The sequence below is a fragment of the Salvia splendens genome, chromosome 12 (genome assembly GCF_004379255.2).
Source record: "Salvia splendens isolate huo1 chromosome 12, SspV2, whole genome shotgun sequence".
NCBI classification, from domain to species: Eukaryota; Viridiplantae; Streptophyta; class Magnoliopsida; order Lamiales; family Lamiaceae; genus Salvia; species Salvia splendens.
The window spans coordinates 33,346,801-33,364,722 of NC_056043.1; the positions used below are offsets into that span (position 1 = coordinate 33,346,801).

Below are 17,922 nucleotides of genomic sequence, written 5' to 3' on the forward strand. Positions count from 1 at the left end.
ATTTTAAATTATGTATGTGTTTTTTTATATTTTTTTGAATTTTAAGTTGTATTTTTATTTTATGCTGTTATTTTATTTTATTTAATGAAGTGTGTTTTATTAATTGAATTTGGTTGGAAATAAAAAAAATGAAATTGAATGAATAGTAATTTAAGAGACGGTTAAGGGACGGATAAGAGATGGAGTAAAAAAGTACAGTGGGGCCCATTAATAGTAATTTAAGGGACGGTTAAGGGACAGATAAGAGACAACGTTGCAGATGACCTAAGTCAGATAACTCCAAGATAAAGGAGTTATCTACCTTATCAAACTGGCCGAACTAGATTCTTATTATATCTTGAATTAGGTTTCGTTGTTTTGGTCTATATATTTATATATGATCTCCCATTGTACTATTGTAAAAAATTATATAGTACTCCATCCGTCCGCCAATAAATATCTTAATTTTGATCGGTTACGGTTTTAAGAATTGTTTGACTTTATGAAATAAAATGGAGAAAGAAGTTAGTAGAAGGGGATCCTACTTTTATATATTATTTTATAATAAAATGCTAGTAGAATGAGTTAGTGGAATGTGTGATCCACTTATTAGAAATAATAAAAGTGAAAATGGACATTTATTGGCAAACAGAAAAAAAAGCAAAAAAAAAAAAAGGATATTAACCCTAAAATTATTTAGTTTGGCATAGCCTACCTCTCCTAAACACAGATACACATTGTATAGAATATAATTGGATAAATATTTCATAATTTATTTTTATATTCATGATTTCTTCTGTTATCCCTAACATAACCAATCTAATATGCCTTCTAAGTATATGAACAGTACAAACAACAATTTTCCTACGTAGGAAGACAAATGAAATATGAATGAAGCCCAAATGATTGTGATTATGCAATAGTAAGTCAATAAAATTCAAATTCTCATCAAAACCCGAAAAAAGGCTTTGGAGAACATGTTTATTCAACAACATTATTGTTGGATTCTGGGATTACAAAGATAACTACCGGGCGTAATACAACCCAAAAGAAAGGAAAGGAAGAACTGAACTTAAAAATACAACGTATAATCGAAACTACTAAACCAGTGTGATTAGCCGAGTCGAGGAGGCCTCTTCCCGCAAGACGAGATACGCCCCGGTAGTGCTCTTCGGTTTGGCGTGTCGTCCCCAAAGGTAAAACGGCTACGTCTCTATTGATGCAGCACCGCAATCAACAGAGCTCCGGCGAACTGGATGGAGGAGAGGGCAGAGCTTCGACAGAAAAAACTATGCAGGGAGAGGGAGAGAGCTTATGATGCAGAATGCTTTTTGAATTGTGTAGTGATGCATGGAATGGCTGGCCTATTTATAGGCTCAGTCCACTGCAGGGGGTCAACAGCCATGATGGCTGTCATCATGGCAATTCGTAACCGACGTCGGTTACAGACGTGTGGCAGGAGTGTGCCATCCGTGTGTGGAGCGTGTGGATTTCTCACGTGGCAACCGTGACTGTGCCTCGCTTGACGACGTGTCAAGCCACTTGGATTGCTGACTCGGCGGTGGTCCAAAAAGAATAGTTTGGGCCAAGCACCAAGCCCAAAGACCACCCAAAGACCAATTGCCAAGATCCAAGTCCAAGATCGAGATCGAGATCGAGATCGGGATCGAGATCGGGATCGGGATCGGGCTCGGGCCCGGGCCCGAGGCCCGAGGCCCGCGGCCCGCGCCCGCGACCACGAGCACGAGCACGAGCACGAGCACGTGCACGGGCACGGGCACGGGCTCGGGCTCGGGCGGGCGGGCGGCGGCGGCGCGCGCGTGTGCGCGCGTGTGGGCTCTTTCACCCATCTTGGTCCACTATAATTATTAAGTAACATAAAGTCACTTAATTTATACACATTAAAGATGTGTTAATCCTCCAATGTGGGATAATTAACACTAGTTAATTATTCCCTAAGCTCCATCTCCAAGCTTTAATTAAAAGCTAATTATGCCCAACTTTAATCCACTATTTCTCACTCACCGGAAATCGGATTTGAGAAAGTGAATATACTACTTTTACCTACGTAAAATGTAGATCGACGCTATGTCATTTAATTTCACAAAATTAAATGTCTCGTCACATTTATTATTTGGTCAAAATCCATTGACCGGGCATATTTAATCCATGATTTTTTACAATCCCCCACATGAGTGGAAATAGCCGAATGCATATGCATGCAGACACAAGCTCAACCCTCGCGAGGTATATAAGCATAAGGATAGGTAGTTGTTGACTTTGAACCCTCCATAGTCGACACCATCGGATACACAGGCGGCTTAGTAGCGCGATGCTTTGAACTAATCCCCCACGGCGTGCACCGAGACAATGGTGTTAACACTTAAACACCTCAACCTCATCCGTTCTCACGTTTTGTGTCCATTGCGGTCTTGGACACCACTTTGGATTCATAAGTGCGTTTTTTATGAAGCGACCACACTTCGCACTTACGTAGGTGATTCTTAGTCAAGTACCTTGCCATACTTGGTCTCTTTGAGAATTCCATCTCTTTGAGATCCTTAAGAACCATTAAAAGTCATAGACTTAGCCTTTACCACGAGGCAAGTTCTCCAACACTCTATTGCTCTCTAGGGAATAGATATAGTTTGAGTGTTTTTCCATGAACTCTCATAGCTTAGTTGTCCCTTTGAACCAAGTTCTTGGGATCTCCAGTCATCATGGTTGGGTTACCACTATGACAATTCTTTAGTTTGTGGATTTCAAACCCATTCCCTCTAGCAACTTATTCATTTGATCACGGTTTAACCCTTTGGTTAGCGGATCCGCTAGATTATCTATTGACTTCACATAGTCAATTGTAATCACCCCTGTTGTGATCAAATGTCTCACGGTGTTATGTCGTCGACGTATATGTCGAGACTTACCGTTATAGAAACCATTGTTTGCCCTTCCAATAGCCGCTTGGCTATCGCAGTGAATCAGCACTGGTGGCACTGGCTTAGACCAACATGGAATGTCTTCAAGGAAGTTCTTAAGCCACTCGGCTTCCTCACCAGCCTTATCCAAGGCAATGAACTCCGATTCCATTGTTGATCGGGCTATACAGGTCTGTTTTGTGGATTTCCACGATACAGCACCACCCCCAATAGTAAAGACATATCCACTTGTTGAAAGTGAGTCTCTATTATCGGATATCCAATTGGCATCACAGTACCCTTCAAGCACCGGGGGGTATCTCGAGAAGTGTAGCCCAAGATTTTGAGTGTGTTTTAAATATCTCAAAACCCTCACAAGAGCTCTCCAATGCTCTTTGCTTGGATTGCTCGTGTAACGACTTAACTTGTTCACGGCACAAGCAATGTCAGGTCGAGTGCAATTAGTCAAGTACATAATGCACCCGATGACCCGTGCATACTCTTCTTGTGCAACGGGCTCGCCTTTGTTTTTGCTCAAGTGAACGTCGAGTTCAATTGGAGTCTTAACCGGCGCGCCATCATAGGCTTTGAATTTATTCAATATCTTCTCAACATAATGTGATTGTGTTAAGATGATTCCATCATTCGTTCTTAAAATCTTCATTCCAAGAATTACATCGGCTAGACCCATGTCTTTCATGTCAAAGTTTCTCTTTAACATGGCCTTTGTATCGTTAATTACTTGAGTGTTGCTACCCAAGATTAACATATCATCAACGTAGAGACACACTATAACATGACCGTTATTAGTGCTCTTGATGTAGACACATTTGTCGCACTCGTTGATTTTAAACCCATTTGATAACATCACATTATCAAACTTCAAGTGCCATTGCAATGGCGCTTGTTTCAATCCATATAGGGATTTCACGAGCTTGCATACCTTTTTCTCTTGTCCAGGTACTACAAACCCTTCGGGTTGTTCCATGTAGATTTCGTCTTCTAGTTCACCATTCAGAAACGCGGTCTTTACATCCATTTGATGAATCTCGAGATTGTGCAATGCAGCAATAGCGAGAAGCACCCGGATAGATGTAATCCTTGTTACAGGTGAATAGGTATCGAAGAAGTCATGTCCTTCTTTTTGTTTAAAACCCTTTACTACTAATCGGGCTTTATACTTATCAACTGTTCCATCGGCCTTAAACTTTCTTTTAAGAACCCATTTGCATCCTAAAGGTTTAGCACCTTCGGGCAAATCAACCAACACCCATGTGTGGTTTAGCAAAATTGAATCAATTTCGCTTTGAACAGCTTCTCTCCAATGCAGCCCGTCTGGGCCAGCAAAGGCTACTTTTATCGATGTTGGTTCTTCATCCAACATGAAAGCAATGTAGTCAGGACCAAAAGTTTTTGGTGTTCTGACTCTATTACCACGTCTTAGTACTGTATCTTTTGGATCGGGCCTTGCACGCTTGCGCGATTCAGGTTCCGCATCTGTTGATTTAGAACTAGTGGCTTCTTCTTCCACTTGTTTAGAACTAGTGGCTTCTTCAATTCTTGTCTCAGAATTGGTTGATACTTTTTCCTTATCTTTGCAAGGAAAGGTATTTTCGAGAAATACAGCATTCCTCGACTCAATTGTTGTTCCTACTGTGATAGTCGATATTTCAGACTTGTGAACAACAAATCGATATGCACTACTGTTAAGTGCATATCCAATGAAGATGCAATCAACCGTCTTAGGTCCGATTGTAACTTCTTTGGGCGGAGGAACCATCACCTTTGCCAAACACCCCCACACTTTGAGGTATTTGTAGGATGGCTTCCTTCCCTTCCACAACTCATAAGGAGTAACATCTTTTCCTTTGAGAGGGATTTTATTCAAGATATAGTTTGCTGTCAAAACAGCTTCCCCCCACATGTTATGTGGTAATCCTGAACTGAGTAGCAGAGCATTCATCATCTCTTTTAGAGTTCGATTCTTGCGTTCTGCAACACCATTAGATTGTGGTGAATATGGAGCAGTTGTTTGATGAATTATACCACTTGCGTTGCATAACTCCTCAAACGGGGCTACATATTCGCCTCCTCTATCGCTTCGAATCATTTTGATTTTACAACCAAGTTGATTCTCAACTTCGTTCTTATAATTTTTGAACGCCTCTATTGCTTCATCTTTGCTTCTTAAAAGATAAATGTAGCAATATCTTGTGCAATCATCTATGAAAGTGATAAAGTACTTTTTACCACCTCTAGTTTGCAACATCTTTAAATCACATACATCCGTGTGAATTAATTCAAGGGGTTTTGTGCTTCGTTCAACCGAGTGAAACGGCAACTTAGTCATTTTTGCTTCAAGACAAATTTCACATTTATCTTGGATATCCAATTCATTAGCCTTTAGTAAATCTAAATTTACTAATCTTTTAATGGCTTTTGAATTTACATGTCCCAATCTACAATGTCACAAATTTGAAGACTCAATCAAATAAGAGGAAGTAGATGCTTTATTCTTATTGGCCAATGGCTTCGCAACACTTCGAGTTGCTACACTAAGCTTGAAAAGCCCATCGGTTACATAACCTTTTCCGATGGATTTTCCAAACTTATACAAGACAAACCTATCGGACTCAAATACAAGTTTAAACCCTTTATTAACTAGTATTGATCCTGACACTAGGTTCTTGCGGATGTCCGGGACATGCAGCACATCCTTCAAAGTGATAGTTAGGCCAGACGTCATCATGAGAATCACGTTGCCAACGCCGAGGACTTCTGACGATGCTTGATTCCCCATGTTGATCTTCCTCCCTTCAACAGCAGTGTAGGAGGCAAACTTGCTCCTGTCGGAGCAAACATGAGCAGTAGCGCCGGTGTCGATGTACCAGCCTCCCTTGTTATCAACAAGGTTAACCTCTTCAGTGACCACTGCAATGAGGTCGTTCTCATCCCAGTCCTTGAACTCCTTCTCAACGACGTGGGCTGCCGGCTTCTTCTTCTTGCTGCGGCAGTCTTTGGCAAAGTGGCCCGGTTTGCCACATTTGTAGCAGTCGCCTTCAAACTTCTTTGAAGGCTGCTTTCCCTTCCCTTTGTCGTTTGGACGGTTTGGGCGAGGGCGTTTGTTGGAGGGACCGCCCCGCTCCAACAGGTTGGCTTTGGCTTCATTTGGGGTGAAGCCCTTAGCCTTTTGATCACTTTTGCGCACGTCGGCCTCAATGCGCAACTTCACGATCAAGTCTTCAAGGGTCATCTGCTTTCGCTTGTGCTTGAGATAACTCTTGAAGTCCTTCCAACTTGGAGGGAGCTTGTCAATGATCGTGCACCTTAGGAATTTATCGGGCAAGGTCATCCCTTCAGCCACTAATGAGTGGATGATCATTTGGAGCTCTTGGACTTGCTCCATGACGGGTCGAGAGTCGACCATTTTGTAGTCCATAAACTTGGATGCTACAACTTGTTCCGTCCCAGCAGCATTATCTATGCTATACTTCTTTTCTAGGTTTTCCCACATTTGTTTAGATGTGGTTACATTGGAGTATACATTGTACAAACTATCATCTAAAGCACTTAGAATGAAATTTTTACAAAGGTAATCTCCTTTCCTCCAAGCTTCATAATCTGCCATGACTTCGAGCCTAGTCTCTTGGTCGCTTGGTGTGGGCGGCTCGTTCTCCGTGAGGAAGTTGGCGACGCCCAATGTTGTCAAGTAGAACAACATCTTCTGGTACCATCGCTTGAAGTCAGATCCTCCAAACTTTGGTGGCTTCTCGGCAGGTGGCATCATTCTTGGTGCCAAAGGTGCCGCAGTTGGTCCTTGGAAGGAACCAATTCCGTTGCCCCCGAAGGAGCCAACAACTTGGTTGGGCATAGAGCCCCCACCATTCATGTTGGGCATAGAGCCCGCCATGGTCGTACCAGCCCCGAAGGGACTAGCACCCGCATGAGACCCGAAGGCCCCAGCATTCGTGTTGATCCCGAAAGATCCAACACTAGTATTGAGCCCGAAGGCACCAACACTCGATCCATTAAAGGATCCGAAGGAACCACTAAAAGTGGAACCAACCGAACCACCAAAGGTGGAACCAGTGGACGCCCCGAAGGGGTTGTCCCAAACCCAAGGGACGGTGGATGAAGCGGCTGGGAAGCCAGGAGTTGGCATCATCGAGGGAATCGATGAAGTGTTGACCGGTCCAGTGGTCGCCATGGTGGAGGGAATGGCGGCGGCGGTGGTGGCAGCGGCGGTGTTGGAGTCGGTAGACATCTCCAGCAAAGGTGTTTAATATTTCGAAAGTTTTAGTTCAGTTTAGAAGTCCAAATTCCTTCAAAGGCAAGTTATCTCGTCTTGCGATTGTTGGATTCTGGGATTACAAAGATAACTACCGGGCGTAATACAACCCAAAAGAAAGGAAAGGAAGAACTGAACTTAAAAATACAACGTATAATCGAAACTACTAAACCAGTGTGATTAGCCGAGTCGAGGAGGCCTCTTCCCGCAAGACGAGATACGCCCCGGTAGTGCTCTTCGGTTTGGCGTGTCGTCCCCAAAGGTAAAACGGCTACGTCTCTATTGATGCAGCACCGCAATCAACAGAGCTCCGGCGAACTGGATGGAGGAGAGGGCAGAGCTTCGACAGAAAAAACTATGCAGGGAGAGGGAGAGAGCTTATGATGCAGAATGCTTTTTGAATTGTGTAGTGATGCATGGAATGGCTGGCCTATTTATAGGCTCAGTCCACTGCAGGGGGTCAACAGCCATGATGGCTGTCATCATGGCAATTCGTAACCGACGTCGGTTACAGACGTGTGGCAGGAGTGTGCCATCCGTGTGTGGAGCGTGTGGATTTCTCACGTGGCAACCGTGACTGTGCCTCGCTTGACGACGTGTCAAGCCACTTGGATTGCTGACTCGGCGGTGGTCCAAAGAATAGTTTGGGCCAAGCACCAAGCCCAAAGACCACCCAAAGACCAATTGCCAAGATCCAAGTCCAAGTCCAAGTCCAAGTCCAAGTCCAAGTCCAAGTCCAAGTCCAAGTCCAAGTCCAAGATCGAGATCGAGATCGAGATCGAGATCGGGCTCGGGCTCGGGCCCGAGGCCCGAGGCCCGCGGCCCGCGCCCGCGACCACGAGCACGAGCACGAGCACGAGCACGTGCACGGGCACGGGCACGGGCACGGGCACGGGCTCGGGCTCGGGCGGGCGGGCGGCGGCGGCGCGCGCGTGTGCGCGCGTGTGGGCTCTTTCACCCATCTTGGTCCACTATAATTATTAAGTAACATAAAGTCACTTAATTTATACACATTAAAGATGTGTTAATCCTCCAATGTGGGATAATTAACACTAGTTAATTATTCCCTAAGCTCCATCTCCAAGCTTTAATTAAAAGCTAATTATGCCCAACTTTAATCCACTATTTCTCACTCACCGGAAATCGGATTTGAGAAAGTGAATATACTACTTTTACCTACGTAAAATGTAGATCGACGCTATGTCATTTAATTTCACAAAATTAAATGTCTCGTCACATTTATTATTTGGTCAAAATCCATTGACCGGGCATATTTAATCCATGATTTTTTACAATTATTAGACCTGAATCTAACTCAATTCAATACATATCACTAAAAAAAGCAACACTTAACAAAATTGAAGAATAAATCATCCACTCCAGCTATGTTAATCATCATGAATAAATTCTTAGGCAAAAATGATTTGTTTTGGATATTCTTTCCTGATATGTGATGTTTATAATATTCTAACCTTGTGGATAAATATTTTCAAGTGGTCCCTAATATGACTTTGGTAAGGAGCAAGATTTGTAAGTAGATAGTAATCAGCTGCAAATTCATCAAAATCTATTGGAAGAAGAAAAGAAAGAGAGAGGATGAGTGAGAATGGAAAGTATGAGTTGCTCCAACATTCCATCCATCATCATCCACTCATTCTCACTCAAACAGATTATGGTGTAACATGTTATGGCTGCGAGGAGGCTATCTTCTCCGGAGAGACGATCTACAGATGCAATGAAAAGTGGTGCCAGTACGCTATGTATTTACACGAAGGATGCGCAGAAATGCGGCGAGAGATCACTCACGCCTTCCACCCTCAACACTCCCTCATCCAACAACTAGTGGGTTGGGGTTCCAGTCCCAAATGTGCAGTATGTGAAGATTGGATAATAGCGATTGGCGCGCGCACAGCATGGACATGATGGGCGAGCGCAGCAGCTTCACCAAACATCCCAGCCATCCACAGCATCACCTAAAGCTGCTGTGGAGGCCAGGCCATGGCGCCTCCATTAGGTGCGATGCCTGTGGAGTCATACACAGGGGGAACTCATATATCTGCACCGTTTGTCAATACATCATCAACGAGACCTGTGCTGCCTTGGCCCCCCGCTCTCCCTTGCTTACCGTCTTCCACTTCAATATATCAAGTACCGATTCAAGTGTGATGTGTGTTTCAAGGATTTTTTGCCTAAATATTGGGTTTATCATTGTGTCATTTGCAGATATGTTGTCCATTTTAACTGCGCCTCCGCACTATCTCATCCTCCCCTCATCAAGTAAGATCCTCCATTCCTTATAGTTGAATTGTGCAGTTTTTTTTTATAGGTAATTGCACATTAAATTCCAAAAATTAGAGATTTATAGTTTCTACAAAATTTGAATAATTAATTTGATTTGTTGCAAATTTTTGTCGCAAGTATTTCGTTGCACAAGTTTAGAAACGAGATTTAGACATTCATCATTTAAATCGTAAAGTTTGGTTGGTCACATAAGACATGAAATTGGAATATAAATATATTTTTATGAAATGTTTCATCCGTATACATAATGACATCTTTTTTTTTTTATATTCAAAACGACTGTGATTAAAAACGACGTAGGAGTATTATATATAGATGAGAGTTTGTTTTGAGAGTTTTCCCCCACATTTATTGTCAATTGAATTATGAATTTTTATTATGTACATTAATTAGTAGTAGTCCTTAATTGAACTGTTTTTGGTAGGAGCAACAATGATGGAGATGTGATTGTGTTTCCCACAAATGAGGCAGCGGAAGAGGTGATTGGAGCTTTTGATTTGTAATGATAATGAGTTGGTGGAAGGCAAATATAAACTCCGTAACCCTGATCACCAGTTACGTTTAATCTCGTCATCGCCAATGCACGATCAAGAAGAAGAAACTAAAGATGAAGAAAGTTGTGAAGATGAAGATGATCTTAAGGAAGTCGAAAATAGGAGTATGTGATGAATTTCAGCGGCAAATACATACATAAGTTGTGGTGAATGCAATTACTTTCTCCATTTAGCTTGTTTTCAATAACCAGCGGAGCTGAGGCGTCATCGACTCCACCCCCAACCGGATCTTAACCCTCCCAAACTCGACTATGTTGAGTTGAGTTGAGTACAAATGGGCTCTTCTACACCATCAAACTCAGAGCTCACCCATATCATCTCAATTCTCAACCTGCTCACTCAAGAGGAGACGAGGGATCAAAGCTACACTTTTCCCTTCTTCACCTTCACCTTCACCTTATTTATAAAAGTTTATTGCTCAACTATATTTTGGCATATTTGCTTCGAATTGTCTGATATGACTTGTATCACTCACTATGAAAAGTCATCGTAACGCACCCTATGTGTCATCACTAAGGTAGTACAGTAACTAATAACATCCCAAGACCATGAGAGTACATATAAATGTAAGCTACTGCATGCTTGGGCAAGTTAATCGAACTCAAAATTAACTCAGAAAAAAGTTGTTTGTTGGTTTCGTTCATGGTTCTCGCATCAGCTCGTCGAACACTTGTCCCCGTTCCAGTGTGACCATTCCCCTTCAAATTTTCCGATTACCTGGGTTCAGTCAAGCCACTATTATGGTGTCCTCAAACAATTTATATTTTGTGTTTTGAATGTTAATGTTTAAGTTGTATCTTTGTCAACCAACTCTAGCTCCACTTTAATCTTTTAAGAAGATACACTCAAATGAGAAGAAAATAGGAATAGATTTATTTCGATTAATAGGATTAGAACTAGGATTATGTCTTGTTTATATATTAGTAGTATATATATCTTCTATTTTAATTGTGGTTGTTATTTTAGTATAATCCTATATATCTTCTAACAAATCTCTGGTAATTTAATATAATTGTGTTCTTGTCATTGCTAAGTCGTACTATTTCGTTTAAGCCTTTAAGTTTCCTTAGCTAATTAATGACATGTTTATTGTTAATTTAGTCGTTTGCTTATTCAGCTTATTCTCGTATGTTAGTTTAAAAGATCTAAGTTTTAGCCTTCTTGTTCTCGCATATTACTAAGTAGTAAAGGTTTCATCTTCTCATATACATTATTCTAATTAAAAGCAACCCAAAATTAAAGAAGGCAACTCCAAAAGAAAATCTTAGGCAAAAACAATTTCTTTTGGATATTCTTTACTCACACGTGAAGTTTATAATGTTCTAACATTGTGGAATTTAATCTGATAACTATCGCCCATGGTCGAAATCTTAGTTCAGCAAATCTCATCACAAATAACTCTCAACAAATCCGAAGGAAGTTTCATGGTACTGATGGATTTCAATGTGCTTCACATGATTGTGACTTCTTTCTGGGTGTCAATATGAAAACTCCATACACACCATTGATTGAGGAAAATTTACATGTAGAAATGGCATTGGACTCTTCCTCAACAGTACCTTCTTCACCTTTCTTCTTATTTATTCTATTCAAGTTTATTGATAATATTATCTCCGTCCCACCACACTATTCTCGTATGTTTTTTTAAAAGATACTCCATCTGTCTCATTCAAAATATCCACATTGTTGAATGATACGTGATTTTAGATGGAATAGTTGAGTGTGATAAAGTAGAGTGAACAACGTGATTGAATATTTTAATGATGCGAGATGAGAGAGTGATTTATTTCCAAATATAGAGAGTTGATATCAAGTGGGACAAGCTAAAAAGGAAAGGTGGATGGAGAGAGTATAAGTTTTAGCCTTATTGTTCTCGCAAATCACCAAGTATTAAAGGTTTCAGCTGCTGATATACATATTCTAAAAGCAACACAAAAGAAGACGATTCTAAAAGAAATTCTTAGGCAAAAACAATTTCTTTTGGATATTCTTTACTTCTTTACTCACACGTGAAGTTTATAATATTCTAACCTTGTGGAATTTAATCTGATAAAATTGTCGAAATCTTAGTTCAGCAAATCTCACACTCGTCTTATGATTTTTAAAGTAAGCAAATTGTATCCGAGATGTTATGATTTCGATGGACTCTACTTTGACGTTGAGAAGATGACCAACCTTGCACCACTTTACTAGCAATGCCACACCGCCGTTGATTAGGTTGATTATTATGAGTCCAAATTTATGAAAAACAATTTGTTTAAGATATTCTTTGATGACACGCCAAGTATATAATAATATTCTGATGATAGTAAATTATTAGTGTACTTTGGTGAAGGACAAGGTATGTGAGTATATAAGTAAATGCTAAACACATGGAAAACTCAATTCATCAAATTACACACATACTACTAGTCTAGAATTTGTTTGTTGAGAGTTTGTCGATGAGTGAGAATGGTATGAAGAGTGAGGTGATTCTTCATCATTTCCTCCATCAACACCCGCTTATTCTCACCGTAGCTGATGCGACTGGATACGACCGGCCACGGTGTGACGTCTGCGGGTGTGAGATCTTCTCCGGAGACACGATCTACAAATGCAGCCACGACAACTGCAGCAGCGACCACCGCATAACATTACACAAAGAATGCGCAGAAAGGCCGCGAGAGATCAGTCTGTCCTCCCACCCTCAGCACTCCCTCATCCAAAACAAACTCCCTTATACAGGTGATGTAGAGACGTGGGATGTACCTACGTTGATTCCCCCATCATGTGCAGTGTGCACACATATGATCGAAGGAGGGAAAGGGTACAGCTGCAGCAGCTGCAATTTCTACATCCACATAGGGTGCGCGCATAGCATGGATGTGATGGGCGAGCCTAGCTTCACCAGACACCCCAGCCATCCGCGCCACGACCTCACGCTGCTGCGGAGGCCGGATGCCTTGTTGAGGTGCGATGCTTGTGGCACCATTCACAGAGGGAACTCCTATATCTGCACCGTCTGTCCGTACTGCATCAATGAGAGTTGTGCGGCCTTGCCTGCTGCCTTCGACTGTGGCCACCTCCACGACCACCCGCTGTCCCTTGCTTATCGCCTCCCGCTTGAATATATCAAGTACCGTTTCAGGTGTGAAGTGTGTTACAAGGACTTGTCCCCTAATAATTGGGTCTATCATTGTGGGATTTGCAGATATGTTGTCCATATCAATTGTGCCACCTCTCCCCTCATCCAGTAAGATCCCTCATTCTTCATTTACTATCTATCACATCAGATTTTATGCATTACTTCGTGCATTAAATGAATAGAGAATAGACTACTTAACTTATAAGGCATTAGTCGCACTGTGGGATTTGCACATATGTTTTTTTTCATATTTGTCGCATTTCTTTTGCTTGCACGGGTTTGGTACACGGACTGAGTTTATACCTTCATTGATTGAGGGTCCGTTTGGTATACGGAAATTAAAATCAAATTGGAATTGGAATTGGAATTCTCTAAAATTAAATTTGAAGGAATATAATTCAATTCCAAATCCATTGCATGGTAGAATGATATGGAATTGAATTTGAAAAATTGTGCGCTAAATACACACATTGTTCGCACACGACACACATAATAATAATAATAATAATAATAATAATAATAATAATAATAATAATAATAATAATAATAATAATAATAATAATAATAATAATAATACATACTACACATACACATACATACATGATTCATAAAACACTATATGCACATGTACACGGTGTGTATTATGTTTGTGTGTGCACTGTGTGTATTGTGTTCATTGTAGCTACAGTTTGTGACGTCCAACAACGGAGTAAGACGAGAAACGGGTTAAAATGCCTTGAATTTATTTTGAGAAATTATTGCAGCAAAGTCCAAATAGTAATATCTTAAATTTAATTACCATGCATGTTATTAATTTCAATAAATTAAAGTTATTTATTTGAATTATTTTCGTTAGGAACACTGTTGATGTGGATCCGGACGTCGTTGTGTGTCCCATAAATGACATAGCGGAAGAGGTTATTGGACCATTTGTTAGGAAATCAGGAATGGCAGCCATCTCTAATGTTGATGAGTTCGTCAAATGCAAAAATGAATTCCATAACCCTGATCATCAGTTACGTATAATCTCATCATCACCATGTCATCAACAAAAAGAAAAGGAAGATGAAGAAGATGAAGAAGAAGATGATGATGATCTTAAGTATGGGTTTAAGTCCAAATTGGTATGTGATGGATGCACCGCCCCAATTTCATCCTCCTCAAGTGAATACATAAGTTGTGGTGAATGCGAATACTTTCTTCACTTAGCTTGCTATGTATTACCATTTGGGTTATCCGGTCATCCCCTCCACCCCCAACCTAATCACATCCTAACCCTTCAAATGTGTCCAACACTCAACTTTATTCGCTGCACCATCTGTAGGTTCGACACAAATGGACTCGTATATTGTTGCAAACAGTGCAACTTCAAAGTAGATATAAAGTGCTTTTGTCTGCCCGACACCATAAGACACGCTGCTCACCCGCGCCACAATCTCAACCTTCAGCTCATGGAAGTGATGACCAAGGGGAAAAGGAACATTCCGCGCATGTGCTGTGCTTGTGGTGTAAATACATATGGTAATTTCTGTTACATATGTGATGTCTGCGATATCATACTGCATTCATGGTGTGCTCTGCTGCCCGCACAAGTGAGTAATCGTAGATGGGATAAGCACCCGCTGCCGCTGACTTTTGATGCTACCGCCAATCATCCCAGTGAGTTCTACTGCGAACTCTGTGAAAAGGAGATGAATCCCAAGACATGGATGTATCACTGCCGAGGCTGTGATGCTTCAATCCATCCTGCTTGTTTGCCAACCGCGCTGGGATGGTGTCGGAACATCAAGTTTGGGCAGCGATATGTTATCGGGGCATTTCACAAACACGACATCGGGTATTCTGCAAGCTATCCTCGACGGTCGAGGATCTTGTCAGCCTGGTATCAGAGCATCACGGAGTTTGCGCAGCGATATGATGGCATGACACTTCACCAATACCCTGTCGCATATCAACTAACCAATAAGTTACGCTGCAGCATATGCGGCGTAAGGAAGGTTTATGGTACCCATGGATTTCAGTGTGATTCACACAAATGTGACTTCTTCGTTTGTTTTGACCTGTGTGCTAGATATCTCCAAAATCAAACAGACTTTACATGAAGACAACTCAGATTCTATATCTCCACTGCTTGTAATAAACAACTACTCCTACTTACTATCTTCTCTATGTCTTACATCTATCTATCTTTTGTTATATATCCTGTAATTCAATGTCATATACTATACTATTTGATGTGAAATAAGATTAAATTTTACATGAATCTGAAACCACTCTCTCCGACTTCTACCATTCCTTCTCATCAAATTTCTTTCCGTTTACAGCTTTAGCAGCATCATCAGCTTGCTCAAAATTTACAAATCCAAAACATTTCGACTTCCCATCGGCATCCCTCATCACTACAGCACGAGTGATTACTCCATATTCACTAAAAGTTGTTTTCAGATCATCATCTGTAATGGTATCAGCTAAATTTTTCACAAACACATTGTTCAACTTAGCATTGGTATCAACCACGATAAAAATGAATAATCACGTACAAATAGTTTGAGAAGGAGCAATATAAATTAAAGATACGTATAGTGTTATTGTCAGTATCAAAATAATTGAAGAATATGTATTTTTTAAAAGCACAACTTTAAATTAAATTTACTAGTATTATATATGCAATTATAGGATTAGTAAATTATAATTTTATTCATAAATTATAAAGAAAATTACTTTGTGATCTTATAAGAAATATTCACACAAATGAACTAACTATGAGAATTAAAAAAAATAATTATTAGGTAAATGAATTCATCTAACTTTTATTAAAAAAAATATAATAAATAGTACTACTCCCTCCGTCCCCCATTAATTGTCCACTTTTGCCATTTTCGTTCTTCCCCAATTAATTGTCCACTTTCACTTTTACCATAAATGATAAGTAGGTCTTACATTCCATTAACTTATTCCACTCACATTATATTATAAAACCAATAAATAAAAGTGAGACTCATATTCCAGTAACTTTTTAACCTACTTTTCTTTATATTTCTTAAAACCCGTACCGGAACCAAAGTGGACAATTAATGGGAGATGGAGGGAGTAATAAATTAAAAATCAAATTGGGTGTAAAAAATTCAAAACAAAGACAAATTATAAAACTATCTATCAGTGCAAGAAGGAGTCAAACTCTTGCCTCGTGGATGCAATCAACCTTGCCAACCGATTGCGCCACATAATCAACTGTGAAATATCGTATGAACATAATATATATATATATATATATATATATATATATATATATATATATGAAAATGATCAATACAAAACTTGATCTCAATACAAAATCCAGACCAAATCCTGACCATGAGATTTGACAATCCAATGGTCAATAATTAAACAAAAACACGGAGGGTCATTGTAAAGCAGTTTTAGGTCATATTATAAACTTTGGGTTTGAGGTCATGTTAAGATCATTTCATGTCATCCTTACTATAATGACGTAAAAATAAGCTTACAATGACCTAAAAATGACTTTTGTATGCTTGGTTCTGCATTTTTGTATTAAGAATGGTTTTGCATGGATCAAAACCCTATATATATATATATATATATATAGAGGTTAGTGATCAAGGTATAACTAATCTTAAGTGTATAACTAGAGAACAAATCTCAGCCACACATTTTAATGAAATAAATATTAATTATTTTAATAATGTAAAATAGGCCAAGGGTATTTTTGGAAATTAAATTATCAAATTTAAATGAATTACGCAGATTCCTTTCATTCTCATTATGAAAACGGCATTCTCCCCCGGCGACTCGCTGTTCTTCACCGATGAAGGCGGCGACGATGTAGGCTCCGCCGCCGAACTCATCATCCGCCTCCACCTTACCAACACCACGCTCAAACCTTCAACCTGTGCAGCGGGCGCAAGGCTCCCCGGCGCATTCGCCACGTTACAGCGGCAGTTAGCAATTGCAATTCATCCATATTTCGTCAATTATTTGATCGCATCTGCAAGATCTGATCTCAATAAGAAAGAACTATGGTGAATTCATGCGATTTATGCTATTCAAATTAAGATTACTATGAAATTGATCATTTGCACTGTTCATAGAATCGAACATTTTGATAGATTCTAGTTTGTGATAGCACCTCGTTAATGGCGATTCTAGTTTGTGATACATGGCTATAATTTCATTGGATGATTATTGTAAATTGTAAGTATGAACTATTTTGGTATTGTTTGATCTACGCAGCTGGAAATTGTATGTTGTGATTGGAATACAAGTAGGAATTTGTGTGCGTGTGAATTGTATAATTTGCAAGATTCGCAGTTTGTTAAGCACTTGTGAATTGCATATTTGCAAGATTATGAAGATGAAACTAAAAAAAATTGCACAAATTAAGAGGAATCGGGCAAAAAGTAGCTTAATTATTCAGCAAAGGCAAATGGATTTCGATACCTTCCAATTCATAACCCTGAAATACATCACTCTTAGCATGATTTTACTTCACTCTTGTTTACAAAACGCATCACTCCTAGCATGATTTTACTTCACTCTTGTTTACAAAACACATCACTTTTATTATGATTTTACTTCACTCTTGTTTACAAAACACATCACTCTTAGTATGATTTTACTTCACTCTTGTTAACAAAACACATCACTCTTAGCATGATTTTACTTCACTCTTGTTAACAAAACACATCACTCTTATTCTGATTTTACTTCACTCTTGTTTACAAAACACATCACTCTTAT

The 17,922-nt window shown here is 40.0% G+C and overlaps 2 protein-coding genes across 2 annotated transcripts; both read left to right on the forward strand.

Moving 5' to 3' along the window:
- Window positions 1-8,785: 8,785 nt before the first annotated feature.
- On the forward strand, window positions 8,786-10,582 carry LOC121758351. Its single transcript, XM_042153759.1, has 3 exons — window positions 8,786-9,333; window positions 9,409-9,462; window positions 9,911-10,582. Exons 1-3 carry the CDS (start codon window positions 9,099-9,101, stop codon window positions 9,931-9,933), a joined length of 312 nt encoding a protein of 103 aa, XP_042009693.1. The 5' UTR covers window positions 8,786-9,098; the 3' UTR covers window positions 9,934-10,582.
- Window positions 10,583-12,443: 1,861 nt separating this feature from the next.
- Window positions 12,444-15,411, forward strand: LOC121758680. Its single transcript, XM_042154059.1, has 2 exons — window positions 12,444-13,272; window positions 14,021-15,411. Exons 1-2 carry the CDS (start codon window positions 12,482-12,484, stop codon window positions 15,264-15,266), a joined length of 2,037 nt encoding a protein of 678 aa, XP_042009993.1. The 5' UTR covers window positions 12,444-12,481; the 3' UTR covers window positions 15,267-15,411.
- Window positions 15,412-17,922: the final 2,511 nt, after the last annotated feature.